Consider the following 20296-nt stretch of genomic DNA (forward strand, 5'->3'; position numbering starts at 1 on the left):
CAACCCTTTCAATAGGGGACAAGTGAACCACGTGAACATGGAGGAGGTTGAAGAGCAGCCAGATGCAGTTATAGGTAAGTTTTTGGTTAAGTCATTTACTGCAATCGTTCTTTTTGATACTGGTGCATCGCATTCATACATATGAAGGGGATTTGTGGATAAGTATAAGTTGCCCACCAAAGTTCTTAGGACACCTATGTTAGTAAGCTCGCCAGGAGCGGAGTATATGGCAAGCCAAGGATGTTTTCAGATGCCATTGACCATAGGTAGGCATGTTTTCCCCTCAGACTTAATAATTTTGGAGTCGCAAGGATTGGATGTGATACTAGGAATGGATTGGCTATCGATGTATGGAGGAAACATCGATTGCGCCAGTAAGTCAATTCTGCTCACCACCCCGGAGGGAAAAAGGATTAAGTATGTATCCAGGCATGCGCCAAGGAGGACCCAAGTAAATTCCCTCTCAGGAGTTGTTCAGGAGGAAGTGCCTGTAGTGAAGGATTACCCGGATGTATTTCCAGAGGAACTACCAGGCATGCTGTCGCATCGAGACATTGAGTTTTCTATAGAGCTGTTGCCAGGCACCAGACCAATATCGAAGAGACCATACCGGATGCCCGCAAATGATCTGGAGGAGATTAAGAAGCAGATTAAGGAGTTATTGGAGAAAGGTTACATTCGACGAAGTTCGTCACCGTGGGGAGCCCCAGTGCTCTTGGTTGAGAAGAAGGATGGATCTTTGAGAATGGTTGTTGATTATCGTGCATTGAATGAAGTGACGATCAAGAACAAGTACCCACTGCCGATGATCAATGATTTGTTTGACCAGCTGCAAGGAGCTAAAGTATTCTCCAAGATCGATCTGCGATCAGGATACCACCAGCTGAAGATCCGAGAACAGGATATACCTAAGACAGCCTTCACCACAAGGTACGGGCTATATGAGTACACTGTTATGTCATTTGGATTGACTAATGCCCCTGCCTATTTCATGAGTATGATGAATAAGGTGTTCATGGAGTTCTTGGATAAGTTTGTTGTGGTGTTCATTGATGATATTTTGGTATACTCGAAGAATGAAGAGGAACACAAGGAGCATTTGCGTCTAGTTCTCGAGAAGCTCAGGGAACATCAGTTGTATGCCAAGTTCAGCAAATGTGAGTTTTGGTTGAAGGAAGTTGGATTTCTTGGACATGTTATATCAGGAGAAGGTATAGTAGTGGATCCTACCAAGGTTCAGTCTGTCACTGAGTGTGGTTGGCACCCACCTCAGTAGGAGAGATCCGCAGTTTTCTTGGACTCGCGGGATATTATCGGAGATTCATTGAGAATTTTTCTAAGATTGCGAAGCCTATGATGGAGTTGTTGAAGAAAGACACTAAGTTCAAATAGACAGATGAATGTGAGGCAAGTTTTCAGGAGCTGAAGAAACGTTTGGTTACAGCCCCAGTGCTGATTCTGCCGGATATACGCAAGGATTTCCAAGTGTATTGCGACGCTTCTCGCTTAGGACTTGGAGGTGTACTTATGCAAGACGGAAGAGTTGTTTCATATGCCTCACGACAGCTTCGACCGCATGAGTTGAATTATGCCACGCATGATTTGGAGTTAGCAGCTGTAGTTCATGCACTCAAGAGCTGGAGACATTTTCTTATTGGAAATCGTTGTGATGTGTACACGGATCACAAGAGTTTGAAGTACATTTTCACACAGAAGGAGCTGAATCTCAGGCAAAGGAGATGGTTGGAGCTTATAAAGGATTATGATATGAAGTTGCATTATCATCCAGGCAAGGCCAATGTCGTAGCAGACGCTTTGAGCCGGAAGAGTTATGCAAATACCCTCGTAAGCGGAGGATTATCAAAGGAGTTAGCCGAAGATCTCAGGGAGCTTCGTTTGAAGATAGTCCCTAGAGGTTTTGTCGCAGCGATGGAAGTTCAGTCAACATTATTGGGAAAGATTCGAGAAGCTCAGAAGGATGACAAGGAAATTGCTGAGATAAAGGAGAAGATGAGCAAAGGAAAAGCCAAAGGTTTTCGTGAGGATGAGCACGACACTTTATGGTTTGAGGACCGTGTTTATGTACCCAATAATGCAGAGATCAGGAAGTTAATACTTCAGGAAGCTCATGACTCGCCATACTCGATACACCCCGGAAACACCAAGATGTATTTGGATTTGAAGGAGCGTTTCTGGTGGACTGGTATGAAGAAGGATATTGCCGAGTATGTAGCCGTATGTGATGTATGTCAGAGAGTGAAGGCAGAACATCAGAAGCCAGCAGGATTACTGCAGCCTATGCCGATACCCGAATGGAAGTGGGACAAGCTTGGCATGGATTTCATCACCGGATTACCCAGGACCCGATCGGGATATGATTCTATCTGGGTAGTAGTGGATCGTTTGACCAAAGTGGCTCACTTTATCCCAGTGAAAACCACCTATACGAGTGCAAAGTTGGCCGAGATATATATGACCAGGATCATATGTCTGCATGGAGTTCCAAGGACCATCCTATCAGATAGAGGGACACAGTTTACTTCAAAGTTTTGGCATCAGCTGCACCAGACTTTGGGTACTAGGCTAGAGTTTAGTACAGCCTTTCATCCGCAGACAGATGGACAGACCGAGAGAGTCAATCAGATTCTGGAGGACATGTTGAGAGCTTGTGCGCTAGATTATGGATCTAGTTGGGATGATAATTTGCCTTACGCGGAGTTCTCATACAACAACAGCTACCAGGCCAGTTTGAAGATGGCACCTTTCGAAGCTTTGTATGGAAGGAGGTGCAGGACACCATTGATCTGGGATGAAGTTGGAGACCGTCAGTTGTTTGGACCAGATTTGATCAAAGAGTCAGAAGAGAAGGTTAAGTTGATTCGAGATAGACTGAAGGTAGCTCAGTCCAGGCAGAAGAGTTATGCAGACTCAAAACGCAAGGAGGTAGTCTATGAAATCGGAGACAGAGCATATCTTCGTGTGTCACCTCTGCGAGGAGTTAAACGTTTTGGAGTTAAGGGAAAGTTAGCCCCGAGATTTGTAGGACCATACCGAGTTTTGGAACGTATGGGAGAAGTGGCCTACAAGTTGGAGTTACCCGAAGGACTGTCAGGAGTTCATGATGTGTTTCACGTTTCCCAGTTGAAGAAGTGCCATGCTGAGATGGCCGATATTCCTCTGAGAGATACAGTGCCCCTGGAAGCAATTCAGTTGGATAGTGATCTGACCTACGAGGAGAAACCTGTCAAGATTCTCGAGTTTGCCAGCCGAGTCACACGCAGCAAGGTTATCAAGTTTTGCAAAGTTCAATGGAGCCACCATACCAAGGATGAAGCCACCTGGGAACGAGAGGAAGACCTACGGAAAGACCACCCACACATATTTTCTATCCAACCCGAATCTCGAGGACGAGATTCATCTTAAGGGGGTAGGTTTGTAACATCCCAATTTTCAATTTGGATGTTATACATAGGTCATCATATGCATATCATATTTTATTTGCATTTTGTTTGTGATCCTTGAAATCCTAAGCAACTCAAGGACCCACGGAGAGAGTTGGGGATTTCATTCATTTTCCCATTTGAATTTTCTCAAATTTGAAAAGAGGGTCATGTTGGTTTTAATATTTTTTCTCTCCGAAATATTTCCAATATACAAATAAAAGAGAGGAGATAAAATGACTTCTCCAAAATAAAAGATATATTGGAGGAAAATTTTAAAATCAAATAAATATTTTATTTGGATTTTTATTGCTATTTTAATTGAATTAGAAGAAAAAATATGCACTTTTCAAAATTGCATTTTTAGGCCAGAAAAATGTTCACTTTGTTCTAAATATTTTATTTAGAAGGCAAAAATTGTTTTGGCATTTTTAGATTTTTTTATATTTATTTAGGACTTTTCTTTTGGCGGAATTTATTTTAATAAAATGGTTTTGGGCTGGCCCGAGCCGAGCCGGGCCGAAGCCCAGCCGCCGCCGCCTTCCAGCCGCGCGACGCCGTGCGGTCGCCGGACTCCCGAAGGAGTCCGAGCTCGCCCCGCCGCGCCGTCCGACCCCCTCCCGAAGTCGGAGCCGCCGTCCCCTCTCCCCTCCCCATAAATAGCCCTGCCCCGCCGCCCTCTCCTCCTCGTCCCGCACCACCGCCGCCGCCGCTTGCGCCGCCAACCGCCGCAGCCCGCACGCTCCGTGTGTCGCTGCTGCTGCCGCACCGCCGCCGCCCGCGCGCCGACGCCGCTGCCTTGCCGAGCCGCCCGCTCGCCGGAGCCGCCGCCCGCCGTCTCCGTTGACTCATCGCCGCCGCCGGTTTTTGTTTTGGTCCGTTCGGGTTTTTTTAAACCCTAGATCTACTCCGGTTTTTTTAGCCGATCGGTTTTCTCGGATTTTCTCGGTTTAGATCTAATCTGCCAACGTTCGTTCGTTTAGTTTCTGTAACGAACGAATTCGTTCGCTAGTCTCTGTTAGCGGACATTCGTCCGATAGATTTTTATTTTTCGGCCAGGGACCTATCTGCGATTATTTTTATCGCAGATTAGCCCCTGATCTTCAAACTCTCGCAACTTTTTAACCGTTCGTCCAAATCCAGTGAAACCAACGCCAAAATCTTCATCTTGAGCCCCTCTTTCCGGTTAAACAACTTGAACATGGTTTTGACAACTTAAAATTTGGTTTCAAGCAGATTTGAATTCGAAGTTCTTTTGATCGTAGTTTCACTTCCGTAGCTCCGGTTCGATTGATTCTTTTCGCAAATCGAACCTCTTCAGTTGAATTTTCAGATTGGATCTTCTTATTTAAGTTTTACCCTTGCATCTAGGCTTGAGTGCTTATGTATGCTATTGTTTGTTTGCGATAGAATTTCTGGAGTGCAAAGCGTGCTACTACGAGTCTCTAGGCTTTGCGGATCGTCAGCAAGGCAAGTAACACTTTGATCATACCCCTTTATTACCCAGTTTTTATGCATTAGCTACAACCCTCAAACATCGCATGATTAGGATGTGATTAACTTGTGGGTATTGGGAAGTAGATGATGAGGTAGAACCTATTGCCTTTTTACTATCAAACCTTGGGAGTTACTTCTACGCTATGCTTATATGGCTATGCTATGCTCGTAGACGTGGTTTGGTTTGAGTGATCCATGACAGCGTGAGATTGTTAATTAATGGTTAACTTAAGGTGGCTACTTAAATACACATCTGGGTGGATCGGTTTTGGGCACCTGGGGTTATACCAGTGTTGTCCTAGGAGATCCCGGGGTTACCGTATGATCATCCTATGGTTCGCCACCCAGGCTCAAAGGGATCATAAGATTATTCATGCTAGAAACTTTCGTGTGCAGCCACAAGCTATTATGGGCTCTAGCATAGTTGAGTAAGTTGCATGACCTCTTTCAGTGGTAGGCTAGCAGATGTAGGGGAAAGTAGGTGTAACTGTCTACCCAGAGTAAAGAGTTAATGCTTCGGAAAGACTGTGTCTCGGTCATCCGTTTCTCAAACACCATGTAGTGCGAGAAATCCAACGGAGGAGATCGAGTCTTGTGGGGAAAAGTTCGCAAACCTCTGCAGAATGTAGAAACTAATCATGGTTAGCCGTGTCCCCGGTTACGGACATCTTGAGTATCTGGTTCTTGGATTATCATGTTGGTCTCATCACTCTAAATTAATTTGTTGGGTTATTAATTACTGTTTAATTGGGATTGAGATGGGGTTACCATTCTCAATGTTTATCAACTACCATGATAGTTAAACAAACTATATTCCTTTGTTGTAGGGAAAAATTGGCTTTTCGCAAAACATTATAACCATAGAGCCTCCACCAGCCATATATGCATGTAGTGATAGCATTTATTCTGTTCATTGCTCTACTGTGTTATTTTGCCAGCATATTCCATGTGTTGACCCGTTTCGGGCTGCAACATATCATGTTGCATACTTTTCAGACGAAGAGTAAGGTGCGCTCAGTCGTTTGTCGTGCACTCAGCTATGCCGTTGGAGTTGATGGACTCATTTATTTTTGATGCTTCCGTTGTTATCTTATTTAGATGGCCTGCTTTGCTCGATGCGTGCTCTGTCAATATGCATTTTGTCGAGCGTGTCCTCGTAGATGAGGTTAAGTCCACTGCCACCGTCGATGAGCAATTTGGTAAGTCGAAAGTCGTCCACATTTGGGTTTAATACCAAGGCGGCGGGTGCTCGAACTAATCGGGCCCTTGGTTCGTCGTCAGCGGTGAAAGTTATTGATGTGTCGTTCCATGGGCTCATTGTGGTTACTTGGTTAATTTCGGCGAGGTCGCGGGGTGCCCTTTTACGCCGATTATTTGAGGAGAAGGTCTCGAAGACCGTGAAGACTTTAAGATCGTCATCCTCCGGAGAGTACTTCTCTGGGGTAGCGGTGGTGAGGATAACCTCACCGCTTTTAGCCACTTGCCGGAGTACCCAACATGCCAACAGGCTATGAGTTGGTTCGGTGCTCGGCGTTGCATGTATCTGACAGGGTTTGTCGAGGAGTTCGTCAAGAATGGACCTGTGTCCCGCAAAGGGTTTATTTTTTCCAAGGGGCTTATGATCGGATGCCTCATAAGGGTGTACCCGTTTTGCCCGGGCAGTGCACTGCTTAAAGGCAGCAGGTTCCAATTGGGTTTTTTGGGCCTTCCATGTGCTTTCCATCGAGCAGTACTTCCGTACTATGATAGTTCCGTGAAACTCTGTATGCAACGACGGTCGAGGGCATTCTGAATTCCCTCATCGTTGCAATTGTGATGAAAAACCGAGACCGCATTGTCGCAAAAATCTTTAATCTTCTTTTTGACAAGTAGAAACCTGGCCCAAAAGTGATGGACCGTTTCCTGAGGTTGCTGCCGTACATACATCAGGTCATATATGTCTGGAGGTCTTGAATTGCTTGGAGAGTATTGGTTGTGGTAGGCGGGTAGGCTAAAACTTGAATCACGGCCCAAAATTGTGTTCGGAGCTTGTAAAATCTCCGAGGTCGCAGGCTCGGGTCCGGGAAGATCCAAGTGCTCCCCGGGCCCTAAGTCTGACCCTGAGTTTGGGGGACGTGAGGTCTCCTCCGAAGGAAAAGTATCTGGTTCGATGGGTTCGGAGATCCGAACATAGGTGGTTTTTAACTTAGGGGAAGAAGTGTTCTTGTCTCGTTCCTCGACGACCACCACCAGGTGAGTGATCGGCGGGAGATTGATTTCCCTCTGGTCAAGTTTAAGCCCGATCCGATCATAATCTGTTGAAATCCCCAGGGCGGCGATGCGATCTAACAGCTCGTTTAAGGACGAGATGTCTGTCGGATCCATCTTTTTGGAGTGTTGGAGACCGATGCGGAGGTGATGTTTGGCGATCACGGGGGGCGCCGTCGGCTTGATGGCTGTACAGGCACCCACGGTGAAACCGCCGAGCTGGAGGACTTGTCCTGAAGTTAGGCTCCTTCCAGAAGTGATATCATCGTTGATGACAAGGCGATCCAACGATCCTTCTATTGACAACACAATGGAACTCTCAATGAAAGCACCAATGTTGGTGTCAAAACCGGAAGATCTCGGGTAGGGGGTCCCGAACTGTGTGTCTGAGGATCGATAGTAACAAGGGACGATGGGGACACGATGTTTACCCAGGTTCGGGCTCCCTTAAAGGAGGTAAACCCTACGTCCTGCTTGATTATATTCAATGAGTATAGGGGTTACAAGAGTTGATCTACCCCGAGATCATAATGGCTAAACCCTAGCTGTCTAGCCTATGAATATTCTCACCGCCTCCATGGACTAAACCCTCCGGTTTATATACACATCGGAGGGGCTATGGTTGTACAAAGTCGGTTTGCAGTGGAAGGAAATAATACATCCGGACACCAAAACTTGTCGTTCACGCATATAGGAGTCCTACCCGGACACGGGAGATAATCTTCGGCTTTTATCTTCACGGCCCATCAGTCCGGCCCATATTGAATAGGCCAGTCACCCGAGGACCCCCTAATCCAGGACTCCCTCATCCGTCAAGATTGTGGAGTTGAACCAAGGAGTTTGTAAGGGCAAGGAGATCGCCTACTTCGTGAAGATCTACCCAAGTGAGGCAAGTCCTTCGTGGGCGATGGCCATGGTGGGATAGACAAGGTTGCTTCTTCGTGGACCCTTCATCGGTGGAGCCCTCCGTGGACTCGCGCAACCGTTACCCTTCATGGGTTGAAGCCTCCATCAACGTGGATGTACGATAGCACCACCTATCGGAACCACGCCAAAAATCTCCGTGTCTACATTGCGTTTGCCTTCTCCAAACCCTTCCATTTACCTTCATATGCAATGGTTTACATTCCGCTGCTATACTCTTAGAATTACATGTGTAGGTTGATTGCTTGAATTGTGCTAAGTTGCTAAAATCTGCCAAGACATAAATTTGGGAAAAGGCTAGATTTTTATTTAGTCAAGTAGTCTAATCACCCCCCCCCCCCCTCTAGACCTACTTTCGATCCTACAGGAACCTACAATGGCTCCCCGAGTGCCATACGTCCGTCTGCATGCCGGTCGGCATTAAACACCCCGCCGCTTGGCGTCTAGCATCCGCCTATTATTTAAATGTGGCTAGGCACTGGGCAATTGCCAAAACACACCTCCACTCTCCATCTCCTCCTTGCACCACCCCCGTCATGGTCTTGAGCTCCAAAGCCCTATGGGGCGGCCCCTCCGGCGAGCAGAAGAAGGAACTCTCCCGCACTGCAGTCGGCTGGGTGACCCGCTGAGACAACATTATAAAGTTTGGCTTGTCAGTGAGCTCTCCAGAGGTTAGCAACGCGGACAAGCTGGCGCCACCGCCCTCGTCGGTCTAGGCCGCCATCACCATTGGCAAGGCATGGGAACACTGCGCCGTCTTGGTGTTGGAAGAACAAGAGGTCGCGTTTCGGCAGGCGCACGCCGACCAGAGGTACAACCTCTGTTGTGGATTTGTCACAGTAGATGTCCTTAGTGTGAGGACTTAGTCGCGAGGCCAACGCATCTATGTGGTAGCTTGAGAGGGGTTGGGCGGAATCGAGAGGCGCAACATAAGCCAAGGATTTAGACAGCTTCGGGCCCCGGGAAATATCGTCCGGTAATAACCCTACATGATGTTTGTGGCTAGGTCTCATTATGATCATGAGGGAGTCGCCGGTAAGCCGGCTCTTTGTGTCTAGCCCTAGAGTTTTTTTCTTCTTCTTGTCCCTCTTGGGGAGCCCTGCCCCTCCTTATATAAGTTGAAGGGGCGGGTTACATGTGGAGTCCTATTAGGATTAGGACTAGTCTACCTTCTAGTACAAACCGGATACAAGTCCGGGTCTTAACTCCTTGTAAGGTAAATATTCTTCACGCCTTTCCTCTTAAACCGGCCCACCATTAATATAAACCGGCTTCTGGGCCTTGGGCCTTGTCATCCGTCTGTCCCGCCCACCGGGTTACCAGTGAGTCATAATGTTCAGGCAGGTTGCTTGTAAACCGTCTGGTCAGGGCGGGTCGCTAGTGAATCGCCAAGTGTCAACCGGGTCTCAAGTAAACCGCCAAGTCCGGTCAGGTCATATTTCCGACCGGTCATACCGCGGAGTATATCCCCGACAGCCTCCGCATCCTCGACGAGCACTGGCATGAAGAAGAGCAAATCATCGGCACGTGCATCGTAGCGAACGTGGACGAGCAGAAGGTGATGCTTCTGTCCTACGCAGCGACCAGTGAAATCCGCCACGAGCGATCGCACACAGGTCCCTGCAGGCAGAGAAAGAAGCCATGTTCATGAAGATTGACGTGGCGGCAGAGGAATTTGACTGGAGCACATCGATGACATCGCCAGCTCTGCGTCGGCCACACCCCGCCGCCACGTCGACGAAGCCGGCATGTCCGTGGCTGCTGCCGATAGCAAGGAAAAGTAGACCATGGGAGGCCGTCGCTTCTTGTGTCCTAGGAAGGCCACCGCCACTGTCTTGTCGGGCGTCACAGTCGGTGACTTGCCCGCTTCGCGGGGGCGTAGGCCACCACGACTGTGTTCCCTCGCCCAAAAACCATCCGTTCATCCGTGCTTCGCGGAGGTAGAGGCTATTCTTCCCCTCATGCTGAAGCATTTAGCTCTGGGGCTGGTGACGGTCCAGTGAGCTTGTTGTCGGACATAGGGAAGACATGTCGTTCGAAACAAGCTCTTTCGCGGCCGACGATAGACTAGGTTAAAATCCGCCATAGTTTAGTTAAAATATGTCAGGGATGTAAATGTGTTCTTCCGGTTTACATGAATTTCCTTTGGTTTATTGAAATCCGCTTTGAAATGTATGCGGAAGGTTAAATGGTCGACTCCCTCATCAGTGTTCATTAAACTAATCTCATCGATCCAGGGATGGAACGGTGTCCAGTGTAAGTGTCAACAGTGGAGATGCCCTAAGCAAGCATTGGAATATTTGATACCTGACCAAGCTTGCGACGGTCTAGTGAGCTTTTTGTTTGGACATAGGAAGACATGTCGTGGGAAACAGGCTATGTCAAGGCCGATGATAGACTAGGTTAGAATCCGCCATAGTTTAGTTAAAATATGTCAGAAATGTAAATGTGTTTGTCTGGTTTGTATGAATTTCATTTGGTTTGTTGAAATCCGCTTTGAAATGTATGTGAATAAGGTTGAATGATTGGCTCCCTCATGAGTGTCCATTAACTGATCTCATCGATCCAGGGATGGATACGGTGTCTAGCGTAAGGGTAGCATTGGAATATTTGATACCTGACCAAGCTCGCTCTTCCAAATTGATGATGAATGAGTGATATGTTGGTGACTGTACGGAGTCCACTAGAAAAAGGTTGTTTTTTCAGTACATAGTCCACTAGACCGATTTTTCATCAAACGGTAGAGGAGGCTCGCTAGGTCCCACTGCCTTTGATACTCCCTCCGTATCAAAATAAATGCCTCAACTTTATATTAATTTTCTATTTTTTCGTAAATAAATATAAGAGCGTTTAGATTATTATCTAGTGATTTAAATATTTTTATATTTCTTTACAAAGGAAGTACTAAAGTTAGTACGAAGTAGAAACATGGAAGGAGAGAGAGGCGTCGCAGAGACCGGGCTCCAGGGAGCCTGTTTTACCAAAAAAATCAAAATATATTTAAAAGTTTCAAAAAATGTCAAATCTTTTTCTATAAATACATATGCATGTTCCTCAAATATGTATAAAATTTCATCAACTAATTTGACTATTTGCATGCTACACAAAAAAGACAAATATCAGTCCCAAAAACAAAAAGGAAAAGGCATATTTTACTTCATGTATTTGTCTTTTTTGTATACATCACATATTAACATATATGTTTATGAAAATTTACACATGTATACTACAAACATATGTCTATGTGTATACTTTTTTCAGATTTTTTTGAAGTGTGAAAAAGTATTTTCGTTGAAAGAAAAATAAAGAGCTCTGTGGAGCTCGGTCGCTGCTTCCACTTTTCGCATGGAGGGAGTGCTATCCAACTGTGGTGTGGTGGACTCCGGAATGGGACAGGCCAAGGTGCCCGCCATCAGCACACCACTAGTGACGTACTGTACAATTCTGTGTTGCTTTGTGGTTTTGAACTACCAAACCCACCAGTACAAGGGATTTATTTTCTCCTTAGTTATATAATGAAGCTGATATGCACAAGCCAAGTCTCTTGGACAATTGTCACAAAGAGGGCATAGGAGAAGATAGCGAAGCCATGGGAGGAGGGGGAGGAGGAAGAGGCGATCGCCAAGCAGAGCCGCTGCTTCGGAAGCTCTCAGAATCCTCTTCTGATAATTCCTCCGAGGAGCATCCGGTGAAAAGAACCGGTAAGTCCCTGCATCAAGATTGTAATTACATACCTTGCTTTTATACCAGATGATTCGTGAGACTCTATGTCATGAGCTTCCAAGTTCCAAACCCGGCCCCATGTCTGAAACTTCTGGTTTTGATGTGTTCTTTGCACTGTACATCCAGCCGGCCGGCCATATAGTTTGTTGTTCCACATGATCCATGAACTATCTTGATCTACATGCTGGTAAACACCCCCAAAAATCTGCCATGGCATACTCAAAACATGTAGAGGGCACCCATTCATTTCATGGCCATAACACATCCAGTTCGACGGTGCTTAGGTCTCAGCGAGAAACTAGGTAGCTGCCGGTCCCTGTCAGTGATGACAGTGGGTTCCACTCTGGGCCTGGCCGGCCACAACAGCGACGCGAAAGCATAACCACAATTCCAAACACATCACAACTGCTGCTGCGCGTGCCCCTCTCGGGATGACCTCATACCCCGGCGTGAGCCGTCGCTTGCTTGCACGGCTAGACAATAGGTATGATGTCTAATTGTCTACGTGTGCATTCCACCGACGGAAAAGTTTTCCTTGACAGGCACGGTATGGACGGCGATGGCGCACGTCATCACGGCGGTGATAGGCTCCGGCGTGCTGTCGCTGGCGTGGAGCGTGGCGCAGCTCGGCTGGGTCGGGGGGCCGGCGGCCATGGTGCTCTTCGCCGGGGTGACCGTGGTGCAGTCCTCCCTGCTCGCCGACTGCTACATCTCCCGCGACCCGGAGCGCGGCGCCGCCGTCAGGAACAGGTCTTACGTCGACGCCGTCAGGCTCTACCTAGGCAAGAAGAGCCAGATGTTGAGCGGGTTTTTCCTCGGCTTCAGCCTGTTTGGGAACAGTGTGGTGTACACTCTCACCGCGGCCGCTAGCATGAGGTAGTAATAAACTTGTGATTACTTTTTCTCTTTTCTTTTTTGGGCGGGTGGATTTGTGATTTGTTGGCCAACTCTTATTTTGCAGGGCGATTGAGAGAGCCAACTGCTACCACAGGGAAGGCGAAGGCGCGCCGTGCTGCGCCGCCGGCGCCGGCGGGTCATCGGAAGCCTACTACATGCTCCTGTTCGGCCTGGCGCAGGTGGCGCTGTCGCAGATACCGGACTTCCACAGCATGGCGTGGCTCTCCGTCTTCGCCGCCGTCATGTCCTTCTCCTACTCCTTCATCGGCCTCGGCCTCGGCGCGGCCAAAGTGATCGGTACAAAAAGCCATAGCACAATATGCTCCCGCCACACGGACACGTGCGTACAATGAGACTTGCAAAAGGCAAATGATTCTGACGACGGCTAGCTCATCGGTTTCTTTCAGAGAACGGAGTGATCAAGGGGGCGATCGGAGGCGTTTCCCTGGTGTCCCCGGCGCAGAAGGTGTGGCGCGTGGCGCAGGCCCTCGGCGACATCGCCTTCGCCTACCCGTTCTCCCTGGTGCTGCTGGAGATCGAGGACACGCTGAGGTCGCCGCCGGCGGAGAGCGAGACGATGAAGGCGGCGTCGAGGGCGAGCATCGCGGTCACCACCTTCTTCTACCTCGGCTGCGGGTGCTTCGGCTACGCGGCGTTCGGGGACGGCACCCCAGGGAACCTCCTCACCGGCTTCGGGGGGCCCTACTGGCTCGTCGGCCTCGCCAACCTCTGCGTCGTCCTCCACCTCCTCGGCGGCTACCAGGTGTACGCGCAGCCCATGTTCGCGCTCGTGGAGCGGCGGTTCGGCGCCGGCGTCGTCGACGCGGAGGTGCCGCTGCTCGGGCGCGTGAGCGTGTCCAGGCTGTGCTTCCGCACGGCGAACGTGGCGGCGGCGACGGCGGTGGCCGTGTGGTTCCCCTACTTCAACCAGGTGGTGGGGCTCATCGGCGCCTTCACCTTCTGGCCGCTGGCCATCCACTTCCCCGTCCAGATGTACCTCGCGCAGGGCAAGGTGGCGCCGTGGACGGGGCGGTGGCTCGCCATCCAGGCCTTCAGCGCCGGCTGCCTGGTCGCCTGCGGCTTCGCCTCCGTTGGCTCTGCCATGGGGGTGTTCGGCCCCGAGAGAAGCTAGCTGCGACCAACTGAGCCAAAATTAATAATCTCTACTTAGCTAGGATATGTATAAATGGGAAAGATATAATTCAAAGGGGAACACGCCAGAGATATTTTAAGCACCAATGTGACATTAGCAAACACAAGAGTTTTAGCTTCATCTCTGCACGATACATGCGTCCTTTTAATGTGACAATACAACATGCCGAATCACATGGACAAATTACAAGACATTGTACAGCCTTCATTTTTACACATTTCGGCCATGAGGAAAAGCTAAGCTTCGGTAACTAGATAGGTTTCGAAGCCATCCAGCATAAATTACAAAGCATTTATGCTTTCTGAGTTAACTTTGACAGGGATACAGCGAGGCTTATTTAATCTAGACGAGCCCATTCCAGTTCTAACTCCATCTCACCTGATTCTACGTTCTGCAGCTTTAGGTAAACTTCCTGTTTTACCTTTCCCGACGAAATATTGACAATGCTGTCGCTCAACAGGCAATTGTCTCTGGTCATGAACCACCTTCCAATTTGCATGTCCGCGTGACGCGACGGGTCTCCAAAGGCCATAGCAGCTGTGATCATTGGCTTCAGATCTATCTCTGCTTCCCCCATGATATCGTCAGCAGAAAAAGTGTCGTGATCATACACTTCCTGGAAACAGTAAGATTGTATCAGGGAGTGAGGAAAAAAACATTGTCTTGCCTGATTTGTTACTGTTCGCAAGGACTACATGAATTTATTGAAGAGTTTCTTTTCTCACATATGTGTGTGCTTCAATGATGAGCTATCATTTGAGACATCATGAAATCTCTGTCGACAACTACAATTTGGTAACATCATAAGATATTCAAACATGTGTACCCTACCATACCATACCAGCCCATTGGACACAAAGTTTTCCAGTCGGACAAGTGGACTACAGTTAAATGCATCTGAAGTAATAAGGAAGCAAATATATGAATCTTTGCCCTTCCACTGCACAGAAATCTTGACAAAAATGATGATGTTCATAAGGTGCTCTTCATCATGGAATCATCCCTTCGTCTCATAGTTGGTTCACTAACTAAGGCACATGTCCATAACTGATGATGCAACAGAAACTTATCGACAAGGTATGTTGCAGTTGAAATATGGGAATGTTAATGTGATCGAGCCAGCTATTTATTAAACTCTTTATTTTGGCATTAATCAAGTACTAATAGTTAACTAGGTTTGCAATAGTTAAAATCTGCTTATATATAATTGACTATAGGTCCTCAAACTATTTCAGAAGTGTCATGTAGGTCCTCGAACTATGAAAATCGCCATCTAGGTCCTCAAAGTGCAATATGTGTCATCCAGGTCCTCAAACTATTTCAAAAGTGTCACGTAGGTCCTTGATCTATTTTAGAGGTGTCACATATACACACACTTATTGCACTTCAAGGATTTTTGAGGACCTAGATGACACTGTTCATAGTTTGAGGACCTATATGACACCTTCAACATAGTTCGAGGACCTAGGAAGCACTTCACTCTATATAATTGAAATCAAGGCAAATACAGTAAGGTTTACTGTTGTTTTACACAACTTCAATCATTGATACCTCGTATGTGCTTCACTATTACATGAGTTGCATGTGAAGAGAAACAAAAAAAAATCTAGAGTGAATAGTTCCATCAAACTTACAAGTTTTAAAGGTCCATAATTTCGAGGAACTGATAGATTAAGAACCTCATTCCATACCGGGTTCAGGTCACTCGCTTTAACTGTTGTTTGAGCCTTCTGCATTTAGAACCCAATAGTTGATGTTTTCAGAACAGGTCACCGTAACAAACACAGATTACATTTTGACCAAAAGATGATGCCATGGGCATTAATCCTAGCAAGTGACAAGGAAATGAAACTTTACCTGCTCTCCAAGACTTAAAACAACATAAGGATCACTTGTAAGCATATCTCTGACCGCCAACCCAGAACCTTTTACCACTGTAATGTTCAGTTGTCCAACAAATTCTCTTGTATCTTCCTGTGACCATTTGTAAGGGTAAGATTGATTACAGTAATGCAGCTTCAATCAGATATGCTCAATCTTTCCAGCACAAGAAAGAAAGAGTTGCATAAATCTGTACAACTGTATCATCTATGATTCAGCACGAAAACTTACTGGGGCATGCTTCCTTGAAGTGCTAGAGAAACTATTATCCACACTGTTCAGAGAATTGGTAGATTCTAAACCTGCCTTTGAGCTAATGCGCAAACTTGGCTTCAGAAAATCTTGTGTTTCATACTTGGCTCTGTATATTAATTAAGAAAGATAAAAGATTAATACTGAAATCCTGATGACATCAGAGAGTGTGAAGTGGAGCAATTACCACCTTATAAATTTGGTACGATATTCCATTGGTGAGTCTGGTTTAGGTTTTGGGTGATCTTTTGGAAGAAAAGCCTCATAAATTGAATTTGCATATGAGTTTCCACCAACCTCAATCATGGAGTCAATATCACTATCAGACCAATCATCCAAAGTTAAAGACAAAACCTGACACAAAGAACAGGTGAAGAATAAAGATAAATTGAATGTGTCCTTACATATTAGGTACAACCAGGAAAATAATGAAATAAGATCCACATAGGCCTATTAGTGGAATTAGTCGGGAGAGACAAAAGTGAGAAGAAATTTATTGATGTGATAAATTACGTTTGAAATGTCTTGTCCAAGGGCCCTGTGGACGTCTCCACATTTTAAGCAAAGAAATACTCCGATATTAGAAGACCTGAATGCACAGAGGTAAGGTTAAGATAGAAGCAATGCAAGATCAAACGAAGGTTCCTAGCTTCAGTGTGCTGGCACTGTATTATGCACCACGAGTATGATTTAAGAACTATGTGTATGTCGCATAACAAACCTACTGTACAATTTATCTATGTAAAATGAATAATCATTCTGTAGAAAATATATACTCCCAACGTTTCTTTTTACTCCGCATATAAGTTTTGTCTTAAAAGAAACAAAGGGAGTACAACACATCTCTCTTTTGACATGGAAAACAAGACAAGTGTATGTATATAATTGATGCCTTAATCTGTGCAACAAAGGCACTTACGCCCATTTGGGGTCAGGTGCACTACAATCAGCACACACTCGATTGTCACTTTTCAGCATGAGATCCTTCAACTTTCGTGCTTTGCCTGGAAAAAAATAGTAAAAATTCGTGAAGAACTTGCATCTGATATATCAGTTATCAGGACCTCCTATGGTTCTAGAATAATAATATGAGATATGGCATATAATGTAGTAGCTAGAATATGTGACGCACCTACGACAGGCCTGTTCAACTTGATGGGTTGGGAACGATTAGCAGCACTCATGTTTGAAGCGAACTTCGGATAACTCACAACAACAAAAAAGATTTCTGTGCCTGCACAAAACATAGAAGGGGGAGTCAATAATCGAATTTAAAATCAAAATAAAAGGCCACAGTAAAACGTTCGTAACCATTTTCAAGTTGCAAACATGATAATATTTTTTATTTTTCTCTCACGAGAATGCATCTTCACGATGCATGACAAGTCGGACTCCAGGCCCTCAGCACAACATCAGGTAGCCTAGTTATTATAATAAAATTTAAAGCATACAAGATAGCTAGTTTTGGGCCGTAAGCCCGTAACAGTTTGGGAGTTTAAGATGCCAAGATCAGATATTTCATTCATCAAATAGCTTCCATGCATTCTCATTTTTGGCAAAAACTAAACTTGCGCAAAATTTGCACACATATGTAACTCAAGATAAAACACATATGTCAGCTGGCATATAGACAATGGATCCATAGTGCCCATCTGCCTAGTCTCATTTGCTTATTATTTTTAGCGTTAGTGGAAACACATACGGAAATGCTAGAAACAGATACAGAAGCAGATAGTGTCAAATTGTGTAGGAGACAAATATATGAAAGCAAATGTTAGTCTGACAGCAAAAAACCCTTCAACTGTGCAAACAAAAAAAATCTAGTTCAATTGGCAGGGATTCACTACAAAGTAGTATAAAATTGTGCATACGTTTCTACCTTCTGCATCATAACAACAAAATACCACACAAGCCGTCTCAGTTTCTGTTTATGAAAAAACTCGCTGATTCCCTTTTTGCCCAGAATGGGCTGAGGCAGAAACATTCCATAGTGTTTTCACCCTGGCAGGAAATATTCTACAGGTGCATGAAAAGACCAGCAGAACGTAATAAGCCAACTCAGGCTCAGATTGTGGTTACTGAACTGTAGTAGACCTGAGTTTATTTTATAATCTGCTGTGGAAAGCACAAAACTAGAGATATGTTGGTTACAGAAACAACAAAATAGACAAAAGCTGGTTGGATAAGCTGGCTTATCATAATCCATCGAAATGCCAAATGCAGCCTCAATCTTCCACGATAAAAGCTGGTTGGTTAAGCTGGATTATTATAATCCATCGAAATACCAAATGCAGCCTCGATCTTCCACGATACAGACTTAACACTTGGTTTGGCTTGGCTCGGCCAGGCCACCCCAATGAAACCTGACCGGCCAGCGCACAGAAAGACATGTGATATCAGGCTCAAAACATACACGTCGGTTTTAGATCAGGTAAGATGAAATACTGACAACCTGTGGAATGCACAGGACAGATAGACACCATTTCAACGAGGCGCTGAAGTTGTCGGTGGGAAAATCCAACCATGGTTCGAACTCTCATATTCACATTAGTAGCAGATCTCGTGAGATAAGCGGATTTGTCACCGGCCTCTTGTCAATTGTAGGCGTGTGCGTGTGGTTTGCAAGCGTAGTGGTGCGCCCCACGTGTATAGATCTCCCTTGTGATCACGGAAACGAAAATGGGCATGGTGGAATTCGTGCAACGAGATGAATGGGGGATTCGTATACAGAAATCGCTAGGCTCATCAATCGTCCCCGATTCCAGGCACCTTGGACCTGAGATCTTCCTAATCTATCGCCTCGAACTCCACATCGAACGGAGCACCAAATTCATGGTTGCATTCCAACCCGGGACGAGGCGAAATGGCCGACGGATCAGCAGAGGAAACAATAAGTGAAACGCAATCAAGCGACCACGCCACCGAACGGGGCCCAAATCAAACGAGCCATGCCATCAAACAAGCCTACCAAATCGGATCGAGCAATCAAACGAGCCGTGCCATCAAATAAACCTACCAAATCGAGCCGCATCGGCCCGACGGCGCCGCGCCACATTCCCTACCTCGTGGATCAGGAGGCTAATCGCATCTGGGGATTCCAGAACGGCCCAAACAAGCGGCACCAATCATTCATCGGCTAGAAATGGAGGGAGGACGAACCGGGTGGGGGATCGCGGAGGGCGGCGTGGGCCGGTACCGCCGGCGGCTTCGGGGGATGGGGTCGCCGGCGGCGGTGGAGGGATCGCCCCCCGGCTTCGTCGCGCTGGCTCGCGGGCTGTGGTCGCGCAAACGAAGCACGGCGACGTGAGGGGAACCAGGTGGGTTGGGTGATGTGGGGATCCCGTGTTATTATTATTCTCCCAGTAGTATATTTCTGTAGTTTTGTCTCGCGGTGGATTAGTGGACGGTCAAGGCGGCCATTGGCCATTCCCACGGACACCTGAGCTTCTTTTGCCAGGTGGCAGGTGCCCTGGTTGAAACGCTCCTGCGCTAATATTTGTCTCACCTTTGAAAAGGACAGAGAGTGAAAAAATGGTGAAAATGATGGGTATTTAAAAACCAATTTCTCCCATTATTATTATCATGTTGTTAGAAGTTAATTCAAAACAAACATGCACAAAACAATTGGTATGCCGAAAGTTCAAACATGCAAAGGAAACACGGGACCGATCACATGGTAGATCGTCCAATAGATCAGAAGGTCCAAAAGGATAGGGTAGGTATAATCGAACTATCATGAATAGACCGTCTAATTTCTCCATCACTTGTGAGGGATTTCAAGAGGATAGGGTAGGTATAATCGAACTGTCATGAATAGACCGTCTAATTTCTCCATCACTTGTGAGGGATTTCAATGAGGATGATGATGGTTTTCCATTGCTCTCGTACTGGATGATTTCCATGTTTGTTGCTTTAAGCATTGTAGGATTTTTGGAACCTATAGAGCAGATGTCATCACTCGGGTAACGCTGGGACGGTGGATGTCGCGCTTTTGAATTTCGTTATCCTTGGCTTTGTTCCAAAACTTCCAAGGGCCAGCCGAATTACCCCATATAGGCCCATTGCCCTCGTTAACGTGATCCTCAAATTAGTGGTCAGGACATATGCTTTTATACTTGGCCATGTTGCTAGCAAAATCGTAGACCGGGGCCAAATGCCGTTCATCATGGGACGTCATATCTTTGAGGACATTTTCTGTCTCCATGAAATCATCGACGAAGTTAAGAGATCTAATTAAAAAACCATCTTTGTGAAGCTGGATTTTGAGAGAGGGTATGCTTCG

General features: G+C 46.4%; 2 protein-coding genes across 2 annotated transcripts; one reads left to right on the forward strand and one right to left on the reverse strand.

Annotated features, from left to right (window-relative positions):
• The first annotated feature begins 11536 nt into the window (after positions 1 to 11536).
• On the forward strand, positions 11537 to 14163 carry LOC123145333 (probable amino acid permease 7). The gene is made up of 4 exons (XM_044564727.1): positions 11537 to 11809; positions 12374 to 12707; positions 12793 to 13025; positions 13136 to 14163. The coding sequence occupies exons 1-4, from the start codon at positions 11635 to 11637 to the stop codon at positions 13858 to 13860; spliced, it is 1467 nt and encodes a 488-aa protein (XP_044420662.1). The 5' UTR covers positions 11537 to 11634; the 3' UTR covers positions 13861 to 14163.
• LOC123145334 (ADP-ribosylation factor GTPase-activating protein AGD12) lies at positions 13953 to 19457 on the reverse strand. The gene is made up of 9 exons (XM_044564728.1): positions 19174 to 19457; positions 17147 to 17248; positions 16934 to 17018; positions 16528 to 16603; positions 16205 to 16368; positions 15994 to 16123; positions 15739 to 15855; positions 15516 to 15611; positions 13953 to 14497 (listed from the first exon to the last, which is right to left on the reverse strand). Exons 1-9 carry the CDS (start codon positions 19439 to 19441, stop codon positions 14219 to 14221), a joined length of 1317 nt encoding a protein of 438 aa, XP_044420663.1. The 5' UTR covers positions 19442 to 19457; the 3' UTR covers positions 13953 to 14218.
• Positions 19458 to 20296: the final 839 nt, after the last annotated feature.

This window comes from Triticum aestivum, chromosome 6D, assembly GCF_018294505.1.
Source record: "Triticum aestivum cultivar Chinese Spring chromosome 6D, IWGSC CS RefSeq v2.1, whole genome shotgun sequence".
Classification (NCBI taxonomy): domain Eukaryota; kingdom Viridiplantae; phylum Streptophyta; class Magnoliopsida; order Poales; family Poaceae; genus Triticum; species Triticum aestivum.